The sequence below is a fragment of the Peromyscus eremicus genome, chromosome 20, assembly GCF_949786415.1.
Source record: "Peromyscus eremicus chromosome 20, PerEre_H2_v1, whole genome shotgun sequence".
NCBI classification, from domain to species: Eukaryota; Metazoa; Chordata; class Mammalia; order Rodentia; family Cricetidae; genus Peromyscus; species Peromyscus eremicus.
Window position 1 is genome coordinate 69,105 of NC_081436.1, and position 21,262 is coordinate 90,366.

The window sequence follows — 21,262 nt, forward strand, 5'->3', positions numbered from 1 at the left end:
AAGGGCTAGGGAAAACCCCAAATAGAAAATTGCCCTCATCCTGAATGAATTTTTAAACTCCTAGAAATCTCCTGATTTACGCTACAACAGTCATCCATGGAAGACCTCATCACAAAGCCCTTTTATATTTCTATTTTTATAATAGCCTCCAAAGAAAATATAACTTTTATTTAAGAAAAAGTTATGTACAGTTACCATACTACATAGAGACACTTTACACTTTCAATATTTTCTGCTTAAATACATTTCCTCTAATGAATCCTACTACTGCAAGAGTGATGTAGTTAAAACTGATAAACTTCTCAGTTTAAATTGATAAAACAGATAAAGTTGATAGATTTGTCAGCCTGATCTTTCTGGCACTTACATATAGACATAGCAATGAATTTAGAAAAGAGGAATGAAACAAAGCTCTCTCTTTCTCCCTCTCTTTATCTTCCCCCATGTCTTCCCTAAAATACAGCTCACTCTGACCATGGGGAACCTAAGGAATCTAAGAGTCACATAAAGAAAAAAAAATAGGTGAAATGTTTCTTACTGCTTTTTCCTTTCTTTTCGCCTTTGTCATCTTCTTTGGACTCTTTTTTATCCTCTTCTTCTTTGTCTGTCTCATTATCTTCCTTTTCTTCTTCTTTCTGGATTTCTTCAGAGTCCTCATCAGCATCCTCACCATTTTCCTCGGCTACATCACCAGACTCATTATTTTCCTTGACATCAGTAGAATCACTGTCAGGATTAGCTTCTGTCTCAGATTCAGTGTCTTCAGTTGCATCATCTGTGTTATCTGCAGAAGCAGCTGAAATTAGAAGGAAAAGCTCCAGGTGAGATACTGACTCTTCTTTAGAATGATATCGGTCCCAACCAGGATTGCGCATCCATTCCTTATCCTCAGTTCATTAACTCTGTCATATATTTAGTCTATCATATATGTTCTTGCTTCGTCTTTCGTGACCTCATAACTTCCCTGGGCAATGACACTGACCCAAGATATTTGCAAGTACTTTGTGACAGGAAAGGGCCCCAAAATTAAAACTAAGCTAGTCAGACACTATTACCCAAAATCCATATAGAACCCCCACCCCCCAAGCAACAGCCTCCAGTGTCAATTCCAAGAAGGGAAACAAATATCATTCTGAGACTAACATGGCTATGCCATTGCACATGCAAAGCATAAACCCTTGTTTCGGCCTCAACTCACCCTAGCATATGTTCCCATGCCCTTACTCCACAGCACTTTCAGGAATTTGTTGTTTGTTCCAGTGGCAATTGATTTCTTTTCTACACATGAGCTATATATTCAGTCCTTCAACTTGTGAAAGGCTTTTTGTGCACTCACATATAATACTCCACAATAATAATAACCACATGGCCTTGTGCCTCCTGCATAAGAACAACAAATGCCTAGAGTTCCTCTAAGTCCATGTCAGAGGCTTAATTATATTTATATAAGGAAAGTAATTATATCTTTATATTCAAAGTAATTTTATAATAAGGAATGCAGTTTTCTGAAAATTTTACTAAAATTTTCTCATGACTCAGAATATCCACATGACATTGACTTCCATGAGGCTATGAAGGGAAAATGGAAAATGTAGGAAAGAAATGAAGGGTACTTAGACTCAGGCTCACCAGCATCAGAACTGTCAGTGCTGCTTGTGTCTGCGTCCTCTGAAAGAAAAGAAGCAAAATAAGACAGAAGAACTTAAGCAACATTTTGATGGGATGGAGAACGTGAACACTATTACAGACATTCACAGCTGGAAAGCCTTAGTCCTGAACAGACAGATTGAGGGAAGCACATGCATAGATAAGAGATAAAACCTTTGAAATCTAAATGTGTAGTCAGTTTTTCTTCCCTGAAGTAAATTTTCAATCACCTTCTCAAATGTAATTTATTACACTAACAATGCACTTGAGTGCCACGTATAGAATAAAGACTGGACTGAATTAGGAATCCCAGTGAAGTCAACTTACCTACAATGACATGTCAAAATGGAGATGGGTGCCAGTAAGATGGCTTAATGGATAAAAGCCTTTCTCTTACAAGTTGGATGACATGAGTTAAATCCCATAGTTGAAGGAGAGAGTGGATTCCTGAGATTTGTCTCTAACTTCCTCACAGGCACCATGATATGTTTGAGACCCTGACATCATCTCTCTCTCTCTCTCTCTCTCTCTCTCTCTCTCTCTCTCTCTCTCTCTCTCTCTCACACACACACACACACACACACACACACACACACCACTATACACACAATAGTAATAATAATTATAATGATAATAATAATGTTAATAAGTGAAAACTGTTTAAGTTTAAAAATTGAAGGTAGAACAAAGTACTAGACAGGACAGGAAGTAGCAGAATATAGGAATCCATGAATTCATGTCTCACAGAGTAAGTATCTATATATTGTAGCCCTCATTTTAAGTTAAGTAAGAATCTTTACTTACGGCAAGAGACCAGGATAGTGGAGACACCAAGCAACATGAGGAGTACCAGGAGCTTCATGGTGACTAGTAGAAGAGCAGGAAACACACAAGATCAAGCTCCAACACTAGGAGAAAAGGAAGACTGTTGATTCCAGGGTTTCATGTCATGAGATTATATGTATAGAGCGCACCAATCAGAAGCTGCCACAACCTGGTAAGTGAGTAACAGGAAAGGATGGGAAGCAGAACAAATGAGAATCAACCACACAGCCAGAGGCCATTTAGAAAGGTCATGACTTCAAATCTTTGATTCTGACAATATAGGTGTCCAGTCAAGCTGTTGTCTAATAAGTAAATTCTGGCTTTCTCTTGTTTGAGACATTGGGCTTCCATACTTTTAGATTCTTCCAACAAGTTGGAGATGTCTATGCAGTCTTCCTGTTGTCTGCACTGCTCCCTTCAAAACAGCAGAAGTTAGAAACTTACAGAATCTTCAGCTTTATGTCTCCTTCAAGGGAGTAATCGTGGTAGAGCAGCTGAATCCAAGTGTTATCCAGAGTCAGGCAGGCTGTACAGTCTTCAAATCATGGTGTTCCCACTGAATATTCAGTGAGTGTCATATGATCACACAGGGAGTGTGAGCCCAACACTTGATTTCAGCAATTCTTGTAAAACATTAAAAAATCTAAGAGCAAAAGGACAGGAAAACAAATTAGCATATTTAATGACTGTATCCACGGAGTCAGTTCATTCATTAATCTTTCTTTCCTTCGCTTTCTTTCTTTCCTTCACTTTCTTTCTTTCTTTCTTTCTTCCTTTCTCTCTTCCATCCTTCCTTCCTTCTTTCATCCCTTCTTCCCTCCCAGTCTCCCTCCTCGTCTCTTTCTTTCCTTTTTTCAATTTGTTTTGTCTTTAACATGGGATTTCTCATAGCCAAAGCTAGTTTTGAATGCCAGATCGTCCTACCTCTGCTTCTTAATGTTGAGATTAAAGGTGTATATCACCATACCCAGACTTAAAATTATGTCTAAGCACTATGATAGATACTAGGAAAATTGTAGAAAATGAAGCACAAAAATACTCTAAGCTAGACATACTTTAAACAATAATAACAACAGCAAGAATCCAAAAGCCAAACCAAATCAAAACAAAACAAAACAAAAAACCCAAAAAACTAGTACATTGGGGAAAAAAAGAAACAAATAATGAAAGGATAAAAAATCAATGTGGCAAATATAAAAGAAAATATTTCATCAGAAATATGTGTACAACATTAAAGGATAGAAAGGACTATGTGAGGGGAGGAAAAGATCTAGGAGGGAAGGAGGAAAATAGAGGGCCATGGAATCTATGTGTTATGAGAGTGTATGTGGGGACCGTGTGGGAGAAGGGAAGGCATCATCGAGGGGGTCAGAGAACAGTGGGGGATGTGAAAAAAAGAACAAAGTACAGGACTTCTGAGTACGGTGGCAGTTTAGGAAGCCCAGAGTGTGTTCTATGAAAGAAAATAGTATTATGAGCAATAGTTTTTATTCTTACAGGAGATTGAAGAGAATAAGAGTCTGCAAAGAAACAGGAACGGAAGTAACCCATGCCCAGCTGCACCATGCATCTTGGGTCAATGTCTATGAAACAGGAAAGGAAGTAACCCATGCTCAGCTGCACCATGAACCTTGGGTCAATGTCTATGAAAACTTTCAAAGAGGTTCAGCTCCTCTCCTTCCTCCCCTTTCCCACCTCACACCACTCAGTAGCACACAAACGCTACAGGAACCAGATAAAGAGAGTTGGAACAGGCTGTGGATTCATGACCAGGAGCTGGGATCACCGAGGGCAGGGAGAAGCAAGATGAGAAGATGGAGGCTGAAGTGCAAATGTGCAGTCTGAAGCTGTGACCCGCCATGTGTCTAGTTCTGCTTCTCTCCGAAGAGCACTCTCCTTTCTGCCATCGTTTTTTCCATCTGGCTTAGTTCAATTAATATAATATAGTCTAGCTATTTCTATTGGCACAGATAATACAATTTTGTTCTTTTTATGGTGAAATAATATTTCATCATGTATATTCTCTTTATTTACTTATCTGTCAATTGATTCTGGATTATTTATCTATCTTAGCTATCTATTATGAACAGAGATACCACAATAATAAGAGTGCAGGTATCTCTGATTTACAGATTTAATTTCTTTTGGATATGAGTGTTGCAGTAGTTTGATAGCTGGTTCGTGTGGTATTTGTATTTTTAGTTTTTTTTAAAAGTCCTTTAGACTGTATTCTATCATGGTTATACTAACTTGTGTTTTTATTGTGTATTATGGTCCATTTTTTCCCTGTATATCCTTGCCATAATTTGGTAATTTTCTCTGTTGATATTAACCATTTTGAGATGGGATTATATCTCACTGTGGTTTTGACTTCTATTCCCAGCTAGGGATATTGGTTACATTTTAATAGTGTTGACCACTGGTATATCATCTTTTGAATATGCCTATTCAGATCATTTACTAATTTTTAATAATATTATTTTATTATTATTGATTTTCCAATTCCTTTTATAGTCTCTATGTTATTCTTTTGTGAGGTAGTTTTAAAATACTAGTGGGGCAGTAGTGGCACACACCTTTAATCCCAGTATTCAGGAGGCAGAGGCAGGTGGATGTCTGTGAGTTCAAGGCCAGTTTGGTCTATAGAGTGAGTTCCAGTACAGCCAGGGCTACACAGAGAAACACTATCTCAAAAAACAAAAAAAAAAACAAAATAAAACAAAAATATTTTCTCCTGTTCTGAAGCCAGTGGGAAGGCACTCTGCTTGATTTCTCTGCTGGGCAGAAGCTTCTCCGTGTTATATAATTTTCTTCATGTCCTGGCCGTCAAGCTTCAGTCTAGCCACATACTGCACTCTAACATTTCTTGCATCTTTTGTCCCAAATCTTGTCCAAAAGCCTGTGCTAGGTTTTGGTTTCATTTCTCATAAACATCAAAGAACTTTTATTTGCTTTGAGACATTAAAAAGTGAGCAAATGCATATGTTACTAGGGCAAGCTATTCTTTAGAGTTAAATATTGTTTTAAAATTTATTTTATTTTATTTTATTTATTAGTGGTGTGTGTGTGTGTGTGTGTGTGTGTGTGTGTGTGTGTGTGTATTAGAAAACAACTTGCAGGATTCAGGACTCTCTTACTGTACCACGTGGATCCTAGGGATTAAACTCTTGTTTTCAGGCTTTTGTAGAAAGCATTTTTACCCTCTGAGCCATCTCACTAGACCAGAGTCAATCATTTTCAACATGTGAAATCTGAATTTTTGATATGAAATATGTTGTTGTGATTTTTATAATCTATCTTTGGATAATGTTCACAAGATAATAAAAGTTATATTAGCATTTATTACAAAGTCACAAATATATCAACATATCAGCAGTTGATATTGCTATTCTTTTAAAATATAAATTCATTTTTATTTTTAAAAATTATGTGTTTGACATGTGTGTTCAGATGCCTGCATAGGACAGAAGGGGATGTCAGATTCTGGAGCTTGATTTCTATGAGCCTCTGACTTGATTACTGGATCTGAACTCCAGTCCTCTGTATGAGAAGTATACTATCTTAACCATTAACTCATCTTTCTAGCACTGAAATTGTTACTCTTTAAAAACAAAAAACAAAAAACAACCAACCAACCAAACAAACAAACATAAAACAGTACTAATAATGTCTATTCTTCAGACTATTGGTTTAAATAGAATAGTATTAAGTTCAATTTATCTTATTAAAAAATAGTTTAGAAATAAAACCTAAAAAAAATGTACTATGTGAAACCCTATTATGACAACTAAACATATTTTCTCTGTAGCATGAGTTTGGAGGTCAGAGCTGAGTTCCTGACTTACAGCAGTATGCATGGGGGACAGCTGGCACACATCTTTACCTCCAGAATGAACACGGAAACAGGATTTGGAAAGGCAGATCAATATGTTTTGAGAACATTCTTAATGAAGAGATGACAACAGAACCCTGGCATGGTTCATGAGGAAATCTTCAAGACATTGAGTTTGCCAGTCAGGACAAATTAAGTTGGCTAAGGTCAAGCAGACTCTGCACTGAGATCAGGAGTCATAATTCTGATAGTCTCTGCATGTTGAAGAGAAATTTATTTCTAAGAAAGACATTCTGCTAAGATCAGCTTAATCACTGATCTCATCTCATTGTTCCAATGTATAGAAATAATGATTGTTACTATCTTTCCACCTTTGCTTAGGTGGGAGAGCAAGGCCTTTGTCAGATCAGATCAGTAGCTGACAACCCAGGAGACCCACCTCCTGCTAGGCAAAGTAAACAGCAGACAGCTCAGGTTGAAACACAACAAATTAGATTGAAACACTCTACCCATTCATTTCCTGTATTTATTAGAAAAACTCTTCCATATCTACTATTTGTTAATTTGTAGATGAATAGTTGACACTTTGGTGAATAGTCTATTGACTATTGAGTCTATTGAGTACCTACCCCGGTATCAGCACTGTAGGCAACAATGCTAAGAAAATGCATTTCACTTTTATGAAAAAGAAGATTGTTTTTTCATTACCCATTTCTCTTGTTTCTTCCATAATTCAGGAGAAATGGATATCTACTGATATTTCCTGGGGTCAGGGACTTGCATGGCCTCTGTGGAGTGCTTTTATAGTGATGGTACTGGTGGCCTTCATACAAAACCATCCAGACTGAAATCCTGAGCATCTCAACAGCTGTGTGCAGTTGAAATATTTAGTGTTTGCTTAGGATTGTAAGTACTTTTTGAAAACTGACTCTGGTCAGTGTTTGTGCTGTAGGTGTATTCTGGAGCTATTGTATCTGTGCTTGCTAAATAGATCCTCTGGCTGAACCCAACTCTTTTAGAGAAGTATCCTGTCTGATTGTGAGTAGTGCAGCTTCTATGGTTTCCATGTGAGTCATTTTGAAAGCAAGTTATGCTTCTATGGTACCAAATATGTTAAGGAATAATTAATTATTCTAAGAAAATGAGTTTATATTCTTTCCATTGCCCACAGAAGACATGTTCTTGGGATTCATACCTGTCTGGACATTGAGTGTTTCAAATTGTACTGTATATCCTGAAACATTTGACAAGTTGGTATCTATTTTAGGCAAACAGTGGCATGTAAGCTTCTGCTTTCTCCTCTGGAACCTGTGGTTATTGACTCTGAAAGCCAAAATGGAGACTCTTGTCCCTTCTTTTTGAAAAATCAACTTAAATTATTTTTTAAAATTTTGTATATATGAGTGTTTTGGTATATATATATGGTATGCCTGAAATATACGTGTACAATGCCCATGGAGACCAGAAGAAGGTGTCTGACCTGGAACTGGAGTTATAGATAGTTAGCCACTGTGTGAGTGCTGGGAACAGGACCCAGTCTTCTGGAAGAGCAGCCAGTGCTTTTAACTGCTGATCCATTTCTTCATTCCATTTCTTTTTCTTTTCTTTGAAAATACCCATGCTTGGCTTTGTGGAATGGGTAAGCCTAAAATTACAGCTACCCAAGTCTTCCTAGCAATCTCCAGACTTGAAGACAGCCTGATCCCATTGTCTCCTTGTACCTTTATGACCCATTATTCCAATTTGCTTAGTTGGGATGTTTTGATGATACTCAGAGTACTACTTTGCTTTTTATTGCTGTGATAAGACATCATGACCCAAAGCAACTTGGGGTGAGAGAGGACTTATATAATCTCACATCTTACAGTTTATTATGAAGGGGAGTCAGGGCAGGAACTCAGGGCTTGAACCTGGAGGAAGGACCTGAAGCAGAGGCCAGGGAGGAGCACTGCCTACTGGCTTACTCTTCACAGCCAGCTCACCCTACTTTTTTTTTTTTATACAAACCCAGGACCACTTGCCCAGGAGTGGCACTATTAACAATGGGCTAGGCCCTCATCTATTAAAAAATGTCCCACAGACATGCCTGCAGGACAATCTGAAGTTAGCATTTTATAAGTTGAAGTTCCCTTTTCCCATATGACCCTGGCTTATGTCAGGTTGACAAAAAGTCTAAATAGCTCACTCATAAATAGTGTTTGTGGTGGTTTCTGGTGACTTGTTTCTTTGGAAGTGGCTGGGTCCCCACGTTCCATGATAAGTGAGTGGTCTGCAGTGATTGGTGACTCTGTTTTGCTGGGGCTGTCTGACAACTTGATTAAGAATGTCTGGCAGAGGCTTAGGTTCCAGTTCATCTAAAGATGGATTTGGTCTTCACAGCTGCAGCTGGTCACTTAAAGTCAGTTTTGAGCCCAGATGGTGTGTGGACACCTGGCCAGTTTGAAAATATGGCTGGTTCAATGCCTGGATACTGTCAGTTATTTCTTTGTACCCCAATTAAATATTTCTGCCCTAAGCTGTATAGCCTGGCATTAATTATATTCTTATTTATCAATTTTTGGAGGGGTCATGTGTGTGCCACAGTGTGTATGTAGAGGTCCTAGGTCAACTTGCAGGAGTCAGTCTCTTTCTTTTCACTATGTGGGTCCTGAGGATCAAACTTAAATCCTCAGCCTTGATGCCAAACACCTTTACCTGTTGAGTCATCTCATTGGTCTATACAATGAAGTTCTTTACAAAACCTTAGGCACATGATGTGGTCTGTTAGATACAAAGTCAATATGTGGTAGTGTGATCTTAGTTCTTTTGTAAGTCCCAAATCATAAATTTTTACATGTTTTCCAGTTCCATATTCCTATGAGAAAAGCCATGTTAACTTATAAAGGCTGGCCCAGGCAATATTTTACACATAGTATTTCTAATGACTGACCCAGGAAATAGTTTGTTTCTGTGTTTCCCTAACTGATAGAGATTTTTTTTCACATATTCAAATATAAAAGAAAGATTGACATTTTTTCTCACCATGTTAATAATATTAGCATGGTTAATTTTCTTCAGAGACCTAACATCTTTCACACTTTTTCCAAGAATAGAACTTTCTCTTTATCTCCTGTCTAGCCAACAACTCCCTAGAATCATTGATCTTGCACATATTATACTCTAGTAGTCAGTCATTCCCCAGCTGTATCATAGTTTTGTTTAGGTTCATCTTGTAAAGGCAGTGCTGCAGTTGCTAGTTGAAATAAATTCTTTCTTTGATATAAATGTAAATACTTTTGAAAAATTTGTTTTCTCTCTTGTTGCTATACTGGTGACAGTTTTGGCATTATTAAATAAGGCTCTTCCTCAAGATTATGGAGATTTGCGTTATATGGCAAGAAGAAATCTGGCAAGGAAACACTGCTTCCATTCTTAGGGATATTTGGCATCTATGTCCCTTCTCTCTGAGGAGGGTGGCCCTGTAGGACTGGGTGCAAAGACAATATGCAGAGCTGGCTGCCTGGGAAAAAAAAGCAGGGGCTTGGTGCAGCCGAAGATGGTAGCCTTGCAGTCCACTCACACTGATTACCTGCCCATGTTGCCTATCAACTTTGTTCCTTTTTAGATTTTTGTTGTTACTGCATTATTCAACTTCTTGGATCAAATACTGTTTTGTCACTTATTCCCTGCCAAGTTCTAAGTTACTACACAATAGTTACTTTTATATGTTCATAGAATGTGTGGTTGAGAGATTTGGAAAAGTCACCTAAGGCATTTGTTGCTTTTTGATGAGTATGTGGCCATACATGGCACTATTTGAAAAGCTGAAGGTGGAAATCATTTGGAGGTAACTTCAAACATATTTCTATTGTGTAGTCTAGGGCAACATTATGGTTGAGTTCAGATTTAAGTCTTCAAGAGAGTCTCTGTGTCCTTTATTTGAATACCCTTGGTTTGGAGGTTTCAGGTGTTCAATAAAGAGCAGATACAATGTTTCCTTAGGTCATTAAATATTTATTAATAAATTTCTGTAAGTCTAAATATTTTTTACCAAAGTTTAACTATACACTAAGTGAATAATAATAATAATAACAAAAATAATAATTATTATTGCTTTTGGTTTTGGTAACAAGGTCTTCCTACATAGTTCAGATAGTTAAGTGGCTATCCCTGATTTTGGTCCTTGTGCCTCAGACTCTAGAGCTCAGGCATTACAGGCACATATATCGCCATGTTTGTCCCAGAGTGCAGGTTTTAATTCTTTGAATAGAACATACATTTAATGCTTTCTTTTCATTAAAAATGTGTCTGGTATTATTAAGCTTTGTCCTAAAAAGTTCTCCAATTCACAATTCATCTTACATCACACACATCACATATTAATTTTAAGTGTGTTGTTTCATGTATTCTTTTTTTTTTTTAAGTTTGTAATTATATTTATGTACAGAAAACTTAGCAGTGTACATTTAACCCAATTTAGTGGCGAGTTCTTTGGCCTTTGCCTTTTCCAGCTTGGCAATCCGAGCCACAGATTTAGGACCCAGGACGTTGCCTCCCCAGTGGCGGCGGATCTCATCATATCTGTCGTTGTAATTGGTCCTAATAGCTTCCACCAGCTTAGCCAGAGCACCCTTGTCTTCCGAGTTAACCTGTGTGAAGGCAACAGTGGTGCATGTCTTCCTGTGGACCAGCCGCCCCAGCCTGGCCTTTCCCTTGATGATGCAGTAGGGGACCCCCATCTTTCGACACAGGGCAGGCAGGAAGACCACCAGCTCAATGGGGTCTACATTGTGGGCAATCACCACCAGCTGAGCCTTCTTGTTCTCCACCAAGGTGGTGACTGTATTGACCCCCGCTCGGAGGACAGGTGGTCTTTTAGTTGGGACGTCCCCTTTGCCAGCAGCTTTCTTCTCAGCACGGGCCAGCAGCCTTTGCTTCTTCTCCTGCTTTGTCTCTGGCCTGTACTTGTGAGCAAGCTTAAGCAGCTGGGTAGCTGTTTGCCGGTCCAGGGCCTGTGTGAACTGGTTAATGGCAGGAGGTACTTTGAGCCGCTTGTAGAGGATGGCTCTTTGCCGCTGCAGCCTAATGTAGCGGGGCCATTTGACGAAGCGTGTGAGATCTCTTTTGGGCTGGATGTCCTGCCCAATGCCGAAGTTCTTGGGCCTTTTCTCAAACAAAGGATTCACCACCTTTTTGGCCTCCTGTTTCTTCACGACGGCGGGGGCCGGGGCCACCTTCTTCCCCTTGGCCTTCTTTCCCTTGGGCATCTTGCACGGCTGGAGGAGAGAGCTCATGTATTCTTTATTCTGGAATATCTTACACTTTCTTCATCTCTTAAGACATTTACAAATTTAAGCCCATTTATAAAAATGCTCCCTGTTTGAGTTTTATTTGAAGACTCATCATAATTAGGTCAAGTTACACATTTCCAGTGAGAGTTCTACCTAGAGACAATGGTCAATTGGCAAGGGGGTTAGTAATCTTTCACGAAGCCCACTTGTATAGATTTTCAGCATTTCTTCAACTCTCAGTGAAATTTTCCCACACTCTATTCTTGGATCAGAAAAGGCTTTTTGTGGAAAGGATCTGTTCTTGAGATTTTGCAAGAAATTTTTTTTGCTATAGAACCTTTTGTTTTTATTAAGAGCTATAATTCCAACTTTGAAATGAGCACTGAGTATTAGCATTAGTTTCAAACTGCCAGAATGTCCTTAAGTATGGAGCAGATTGCTGAATAAATATTTCAAAATGCAGAAACAGTCATCAGCCAGTGTGATGAGAAAGCACTGATACGGAAAGTGTCAAGGTACAGGGTAGTTGAGCAGGAAGAAGTACAATTCTTAAGCATTTTAAGGTCATCCTGGCATTGAATTCAGATTATTTACTCAGGGAATAAAGAAGGATATTCTTGTGATATGGTGGCAGATGTCCATAAGGTTCAGGGAAAAGCAAATAACTGGGATGTGAGGCAGAACAATGAGTTGCCTTATGTTCTCCAGGAGAGCCTGCCAGTGTGGTTAGTAGGATCTTTTTTCTGTGTGTCTCCCTGAAAGGCTCATATACTGAATAATTATTCTACAGCTGTTGCCGCTGCTAAGAGGTATTTGGATCATGTGTATTTTACCTTAGCTAATGGATTCACTAATGAATTCATAGCTACGTGGACTCCTAGTTGGGATATGTTGGGTGTAGTCAGATTTTTCTTGTCCCAACTGCCAGTTCCCAAATAACAGACACAGAATCTTAATATTAATTTTAAATGCTTGACCAATAGCTCAGGCTTGTTACTAGCTAACTCTTACATTTAAATTAACCCATATTTCTTATCTATGCTTTGCTACGTGGCTTGGTACTTATTCTCAGTAGGGCATGCCTACCTTGCTTCTCTCTTCGTGTGCTGGTGAATCCAGACTCTGCCCTTCTTACTCTCAGCATTTTCCTAGTCTGGCTCTCTTGCCCAATCTCTTTCTGCCCAGCTATTGGCCAGTCAGTTTCTTTAGTAAACCAATCACAATGACATATATTCACACAGTGTAAAGGAATATTCCATGAAGTAGTCACTGGGGGTGTGTCTTTGAAGGGTCTATCATGTGCCCAGGGCTTTCCTTCTGCTTCCCTTATGTATGCTATACCACATGCTCCCCCCACCCCATGATGTTTTGTCTCACTTCAGGTCCAAAGCACTGGAGTTAGCTGACCTTGGCCTGAAATCTTTGAAGCTGTTAGCCAGTATAAACCTGTCTGTTACATTATTTTTCTCAGGCATTTGTTCCAGTAACAGAACACAACCTAGTACAAGGAGGAAAAAATAATGGAATATTCTTAGAAAGACAGGAAAGCATAGATAGTATGGTAACACAAGATTTTATTCCTTTGACTATTGGCCACATGGGAAAACATTTGTTTTTTGGTTTTTTTTTCAGGATTTTTTGTTTCTTTGTTTGTTTGGAACAGCCATTCAAAATACATGGGAGTAAAGCTGTTTATGGTGACACTAACCTATAATCCCAGCACTTTGGAGGCAGAGGCAGGAGGATAGTAATGAGATTGAGGCCAGCTACATAGTCTCAAAAATAAATAGCATAATTGAGATTCAGCAAAACCAGTAAATGGATAAAAAAAACTGTGAGGTGAATGATGATGGATTGAAGAAAGAATGACAGATTGATTGGAAATAATTTTCTTTAACTCTTAAGATTCCACTGTAGAGCAATCTTTTATTTAGGACAGGATGTTCCTGACTCTCAAACAATGGACTAGGACCTGGAGCTTTGGGGAGGAACTAATCTGAAATTTTTTTTTTTTTTTTGTTTTTTTTTTTGTTTTTTCGAGACAGGGTTTCTCTGTGTAGCTTTGCGCCTTTCCTGGAACTCACTTGGTAGTCCAGGCTGGCCTCGAACTCACAGAGATCCGCCTGGCTCTGCCTCCCAAGTGCTGGGATTAAAGGCGTGCGCCACCACCGCCCGGCCTAATCTGAAATTTCATGGCAAAAATTGCCTTAAGGTTTACTAGGACAGCTGAGTAATGACTGCTTTTCTGTGTGGAGCTCCTGCATTCTCCTGGAAGGGCATGCTCCTTTTCAGTGAGTTTGTGTAACCAGATTTCTGCTAATCATATGATCCTTGAGACTAACTGAACATTTTACCACTTATATTAACTGTTACAACAAATATTTGAGTGTTTATACATCAATGGCCAAATTTTCCAACTCATATAGTATCTGATCTATGGCCAATAATTGAATTAAATCCTGATGCCTGTACCCAGAGTCAGCACCAGAGACAACAGCTTTTGGGAGAATTCATTAGATTCATCCCACTTTACACACCAAGTGTAGATTCTGGGCCTCCCATTTATTTGATCTATGGGCTATACATATATACTATGTTTATAAGACCTGAAGTAGACCAAATGCATACTTACTAATATATCAGATAATAATAAAGCATTGGATTCCTGCCTGCTTTCCCATTCTTTGCCTATTTATTGTCATAAAACATAGGCTGGGCTTATACTTCTAAGATATTATCCATATCTTGCTGAGTCATTGCTCTAGGTAGACCTATGCTATCTCACAAATACTTTAGACAATGTTTTCCATTTTTCTCTCTGGCCTATACTTAATGTTTAAATGAATCTTACTTCATCATTCATCCATCTAGTCAATTATTACTTCAGTCACACATTTATCAAACTTGTACCTCGTTTTGAAACTCTTTTAGGACCTGTGAAACAGTTTTAGCAAATCAACCTTTATCTTCTCTCTTAGGGCTTAGTTACTCATGGACACAAAACTGTCACTATGCTGTTAATAAGCAGGTACAATATATTCCATCTCACTGTGATCAGGAAATAAAGTCACCATGGTATAAATTGCTTAGAACTATAAGAGTAGACATAATCAAATTGAGATAACATATACTATTCATAGAGAAGATAAAAAACCAACAAGCAAATAATGAAGTAGATAAGCAAATAACAGGTAATAATAAGTACTACCATGAAACCTATTGTAACCTAGGGTGACTTTAGTTTGGAAGCCGTTGAAACTTATGACTTTTAAGCAGAAATTGAATCGCAACAGTGTGGCAAAAGTTACCAATTATAGTGGTATTTTATTTGTACTGAAATATGATTTTAATTGTATGTTAATAAAGTTGCCCAGGGGTCATAGCAAGAGAGTGGTGGTGGTGGCGCAAGCCTTTAATCCCAGCACTTGATAGACAGAGCTAGGTAGATCTCTGTGTGTTCAAGGATACAGCCAACATTGGAGACACACGCCTTTAATCTCAATACCATAGAGGACCTGGAGGGCTGTACATACAGGCAGTGACGAGGCATGGGTTTACAACCAATGAGAAGGCAGAACAGACAGTCTATATAAAGACGAACAGAGAGGAAGTAGGCCTTTTTTGGAGAGCTCTCTTGGCTGAAGCAGGAAGAGTAAGGCTCTTAGTTCTGACCTCTTGGCTTTCTTCTCTGAATCGGCTCTGTGTTTCTTATTTAATAAGACGGTTGGTAACATCTACATTTGGCGCCCAACGTGACAAGAATCCATTAAAAACCGCTTAACTTGGCTTGGCGGCAAGTCCGGTTTCCCGCCAGGGTGGCCGGCTCCCTAGCCGGGGCCCAGGTCAGCTTGGCCTCAGGCCAGACTAACCTTGAGCTACTTGCTTAAAGCCGGTGCTACAAACAACTCAGGCCTGCCCTGACAAACAGGGCCCCTGCCTGTAAAGCCAACACACGTGGTTGGAGCTTAAGCCAGAGCCAAGGCTTGACTAGGCTCAAGCGGGAACACCTGGCTGGATTCAAGCTCTTAGGCAGAACTGTGGCTACGCTTACTCTCTCTCTCTCTCTCTCTCTCTCTCTCTCTCTCTCTCTCTCTCTCTCTCTCTGGATTCACACCTTGGACACTAGGTGGCTGTTTTGAAATTCCCTCAGATTTGTAATGTTCTACACGGACTTGGTAAGTCACTTATCATATCAGATATTTTAAAGGAAACTATTTAAAAGAAATTTTTTTTCCACATTAAAAAAAAATGGGTTTTCTGTGTACATTGGAAGAAAATTGGGCTTTGTTTGCAATTTTAGGCAGTCTGACAATGGAACAGCTATATGAGAAGATTAATGTTGATTGAATTATGCAGTTTATTACTATGCTTATCCTCATTTTACTATTTAAAAAGATAGTCAATTTAAGTACCAGGGTGACAGCTTTAGAAAAACTTGTTAAACCTGTAAAAATTCAGACAGAAGAAATTAACAGTGAAGTTGCTTCAAGATTGGATCATAAGGTTACAGAAAGAAAGCCTGTTTTCACACAGTCACCCTTAATTTATCCAGTAACTATACAGCAGTTGCCTAATCAAATGACTACACAAAATATTTGGGCTCCAATTGAAATGTTAGATTTACAAAGGTTTAAGGAGGCAATAGTATCTTATGGCATGCATTCCCCATATGTAAAGCAAATGTTAAACTCTTGGTCAACATATAATAGGATTGTACCACAGGACTGGTGGGAACTGGCACAAGCTGTTCTTGAACTCAGTCAAAGGCTCCAGTGGTTAAATTGGTTCAAGGATGAGGCTAAAAACATAGAAAAACAATGGAGGGATAAAGGAATACAAGTCTGCCAGGATCAGCTTATTGGAGAAGGTCAATATGCTTCAGCACAAACACAATGTTTATCTGATGTTCAAACCCTAATTTTATGTCGAACGGCAGCTTTGAATGCATGGGACAGAGTTGAGGAATCAGGGGAAAAAACAGTCATTTACAAAGGTTATACAAGGCCCAAAAGAATCTTTCACAGATTTTTTACAAAGACTGGCTTCAGCAGTAAAGAGAATGGTCCCGGATTCAGAAGCTAGTAAGATAATAATTGAATCTTTGGCCTTTGAGAATGCGAATGCAGCATGCAAAACAATAATCAGGCCATTAAAGGCAAGATCTGCACCTTTGGAAGATTGGATTAGAGATACGGTTAATGTTGAAGCTCATGAACATGATGATACGTGGGTAGGAGAAGCAATTTCAAAAGGTTTGAGGAATGTTAGATGTTTTGGATGTGGAAAGCAAGGACATTTGAAAAGGGACTGTAAACAGGTCATTCCTAGAAACAATGTTTCTTCAAGGAACAATGGCAACAGAAAGCCCCTTCCTTCTGGAGTATGCAGAAGGTGTGGTAAGGGAAAACACTGGACCAACGAATGTAGATCAACAAGGGACAGACAGGGTAATCCTTTGCCTCAGTCTTCGGGAAACTCCCAGAGGGGCCTCATGCAGGCCCCAATAGCAAATCCAGTTCAAACCTTTCCTGCAGTCGTAGAGGAAACCCCTACCCAGAGCAATTAAATAACCAAATGCCTATTGGAATAAGTCATGCTGGTCAGGATGATGAAACAGAGAGAATAGAAAATTCAGGAGCAAATATAAAGAAAATTTTTTGGCAAACTTTTATTAATGAACAAAGACCAAAATTATCGATAAAAATAAATGGTGTTTTGTTGTCTGGTCTGGTAGACACAGGTGCGGACATTACCATAATTGCACCAGAATTTTGGCATCCAACTTGGCCTCTTCAGGAGGTAAATGTTCAACTGTTAGGAATTGGGACATTATCTCAGGTGAAACAGTGCAAGATGGCTCGAGTGTATAGGTCCAGAAGGACAGAGAGGAAAATTGAAACCATATGTAGCTAACATAGCTATGAACTTGTGGGGTCGAGACTTGTTGCAACAATGGAATACTCAGATTAACATCCCTCCAATCTCAGAAACAAATCATAAATTAGCACATGTTTCTGAGAGAAATATTAGAAGGCATTATTCTGAGTGGTCACCAGCCATCCATATTATACAAGAAAAGGGCACAACAACTAATGATCTTCCAAAGACACCAACAGCTCTACCTTTAAAATGGTTAACAGACAAGCCTGTATGGGTCCAGCAATGGCCTTTAACAACAGAGAAACTCCAGGCTTTAGAAGAGCTGGTAGAAGAACAGTTAAATGCTCAGCATATTGAGGAATCAACCAGCCCTTGGAATTCTCCTGTATTTGTTATTAAAAAGAAATCTGGTAAATGGAGAATGGTAACAGACCTTAGAGCAATTAACAAAGTAATTCAGCCAATGGGCTCTCTACAATCTGGAATTCCTCTGCCTACTCTGTTACCAAAAGGATGGCCTCTCATAGTTATTGATTTAAAAGACTGTTTCTTTTCAATACCGTTACAAGAAAAAGACAGAGAAAGATTTGCTTTCACAGTGCCTACTTATAATAATTCTCAACCGGTTAAAAGATTTCAATGGAGGGTCCTCCCACAGGGAATGTTGAATAGCCCAACTCTGTGCCAATATTTTGTACAACAGCCATTGGAAGTGATACGTAAAAAATTTCCTAAATCTATAATTTATCATTATATAAATGATATTTACTAGCTGACTCAAATGCAGATACTTTAGAAAGAATGTTTGAAGAAGTAAAGAAAATTTTGCCTTGCTGGGGATTACAAATTGCTCCTGAAAAGATACAAAAAGGAGATTCTATTAATTATTTAGGATATAAAATAGAGCTACAAAAACTTAGACCCCAAAAGGTGCAAATTAGGAGAGATAGACTACAGACTCTTAATGACTTTCAAAGATTATTTGGAGATATTTCTCATCTACGAACTATTGTTGGGGTAAAAAATGATGAACTGCATAATTTGTTCAAAACCTTAGAAGGTGACAAGGACTTAAATAGTCCAAGAGAATTATCACCTGAAGCTGAGAAAGAATTGGCCTTGGTAGAAAAGAAAGTACATGAAGGGCACGTGGATTGTGTTGATCCAAAGCAGGATTGCATTTTGGTTATTTTACCTTCTAGGCATTCTCCTACAGGAATATTAATGCAGAGGGAAGATATTATATTGGAATGGATATTTTTACCCAATAAACCAAATAAAAAATTAAAAATTTATGTGGAAAAAAAATCTCTGACTTGATTTGGAAAGGAAAATTGAGACTTCGTCAATTAGCAGGAATAGACCCAGCAGAAATTGTCATACCTTTAACTAAGGAGGACATTGAAAAATTATGGACAGAAAGTGAACCTTGGCAAAGAGCTTGTAGTAATTTTTTGGGAGAAATTAACAGCAAATATCCCAAAAGCAGTAGAATTGATCTTATAAAGAGAGCTGATTGGATCTTGCCTCAAATTGTATGGGAAAAACCCATATCTGGAGTTCATACATTTTATACAGATGCCAACAAACAAGGAAAGGCAGGTTACAAATCAGAAAATTTAAGTAAAGTGGTTCAAAGTCCTTATAATTCAGTTCAAAAATCAGAATTGTATGCTATTCTGTTGGTATTAATGGATTTTTCAGAACCTCTCAACATAGTAACTGACTCAGTATGCTGAAAGAGTAGTATTACATATTGAGACTGCAGAATTTATCCCTGATGCTTCAGAATTAACTTCACTATTTATTCAATTACAAGATACAATCAGGAAAAGGAGTCATCCTTTATATATAACTCACATTCGATCCCATACTGGTCTGCCAGGCCCTCTAGCACAAGGCAATGATGAGATTGATAAATTATTGATAGGAAATGTGATGGAGGCCTCAGAATTTCATAAAAAAACATCATGTCAATAGTAAAGGTTTAAAAAAGGATTTTTCCATAACCTGGCAACAAGCCAAAGAAATAGTAAAGAAGTGTCCTACTTGTTCCTTCTACAATCAAACGCCATTACCAGCAGGATGTAACCCAAAGGGTACTCAGAGTAATCAAATCTGGCAGATGGACATGTTTCACTTTGCAGAATTTGGAAAATTGAAATATGTACACCATACCATTGATACTTATTCAGGATTTCAATGGGCAACAGCTTTGAGTTCTGAAAAAGCTGATTCTGTAATCACTCATTTGCTAGAAGTTATGGCCATCATGGGTATACCTGCACAAATTAAAACTGACAATGCTCCAGCATATGTCTCTGTTAAAATGAAACAATTTTTTTCTTATTACAATATAAAGCATATTACAGGTATACCACATAATCCTACAGGTCAAGCAGTTATAGAAAGATCAAACAGAACTCTAAAGGAGATGCTAAATAAACAGAACGGGGTAACAAAAACCCCCAGAAATAGACTGCACAATGCTCTATTAACTTTGAATTTTCTCAATGCCAATGAGAAAGGAACAACAGCTGCAGAGAGACATTGGATAATAGAACAAAACTACATAATTAAATCAGCCTATATACTTTAAGGATGTGCTGACCTCAGAATGGAAATCAGGATATGTATTACATTGGGGAAGAGGTCTTGCTTTTGTTTCTACAGGAGAAGATAAGCTGTGGGTACCATCAAAATTGATAAAGGTTCGATTTGAACAAGAGAGACCTCTTATTTAGAGGAGGTGATAGTTCATCAACCAGCATGAACATCCAATTTAAACTAACTTATACCAGTAACACATGTCTTTTCATTTAATCAGATAATAACTTGCCAAAAAGGAACATCCCCAAAATTAGTCTTGGGGAAAGGTTTTTGTTTTTGTCTTTTAGGAGAATGAAGGTTAAGGAATCTGAAGAACACAGGACAAATGAGACAACTGAGGAAAAAGGACAAATCATCTATTCTAGGAATCAGAGTGAAATGGCATATGGGTATATCATCTAAAAAATTTTTATAAGTCTTCCTAAATGTTTGTTTCACTCTTCTCTAAAGAAATTTAACACTATTGGTCTTCTAATAGTCCCAGTTCAATTAAAATTTAAAGCTGATTTTGGACTTGGAGAATGGCTCTCTCTTTCTGTAAACTTAAGCATGTTGTTAAAAGGAAAATGCAAACTCCCTGTATCATGCCAGAATAAAAGAGCCATCTTCTGCTATGGGACAGGAGAAAAGCCAACTTAATTAAGGGACTATTCTATTACTAGTCTCAACTCTTTGATTCTATTCTGATTCTTTAAACTTTTCTTAAAGTATGAATTTTATATCAAAATTTACAAGATTAATATATATATATATATATTATATATATCTATAGAGAGAGAAAGATACATTTAAACTTTGTTAAGATATGAATGGTCATATAGAGTACTAATTCTAGAAAGAAAAAAGGCTTCAATTAGCTGCATATATATGTCTTTGTGTTTGAGTCAATAACAGTTTTCTGCAGGAAATCACGGCCAGGCCTAACATCAACTGAAGTCTCCAGGAAGAAGATGGGGCTCCACAACAACAACAATTCCACGTGGACAATAATAATATCATTAAGCTGACAAACATCATCTACAGATCAGCTTTGGCCTACAAAGTGCTCAGAGCAATTTTGAGATGACTAGCTGAGATGATCCAGTCTCAAAGACTACTTGAATAAGGACTTGAGATAAACCCTGAACTTTGGCATTATACACAGACTGGATAATGAAGGATATAGTTACCTTTCCTAGAATTTGACAATTAACCTAAA

The 21,262-nt window shown here is 38.1% G+C and overlaps 2 protein-coding genes across 2 annotated transcripts in view; both read right to left on the minus strand.

Moving 5' to 3' along the window:
- Window positions 1-364: 364 nt before the first annotated feature.
- The window catches only part of LOC131897211 (mucin-like protein 2), a 163,128-nt gene continuing 142,230 nt past the window's right edge, over window positions 365-21,262 (minus strand). Inside the window, exons 3-6 of the mRNA XM_059248127.1 lie at window positions 2,917-3,115; window positions 2,452-2,555; window positions 1,630-1,668; window positions 365-796 (exon numbers count right to left, since the gene is read on the minus strand). Of these exons, the coding sequence (XP_059104110.1) occupies window positions 501-796; window positions 1,630-1,668; window positions 2,452-2,509 (393 nt within the window). The 5' untranslated portion in view covers window positions 2,510-2,555; window positions 2,917-3,115 and the 3' untranslated portion in view covers window positions 365-500. The remainder of the gene's footprint in view (window positions 797-1,629; window positions 1,669-2,451; window positions 2,556-2,916; window positions 3,116-21,262) is intronic.
- Window positions 10,708-11,562, minus strand: LOC131897209 (large ribosomal subunit protein eL8-like). Its single transcript, XM_059248125.1, has one exon. It carries the CDS (start codon window positions 11,548-11,550, stop codon window positions 10,750-10,752), a length of 801 nt encoding a protein of 266 aa, XP_059104108.1. The 5' UTR covers window positions 11,551-11,562; the 3' UTR covers window positions 10,708-10,749.

Coding starts and splice junctions, on each gene's coding strand:
- LOC131897209 (XM_059248125.1), bottom strand. CDS start 11,550: ATGCCCAAGGGAAAGAAGGCCAAGGGGAAGAAGGTGGCCCCGGCCCCC.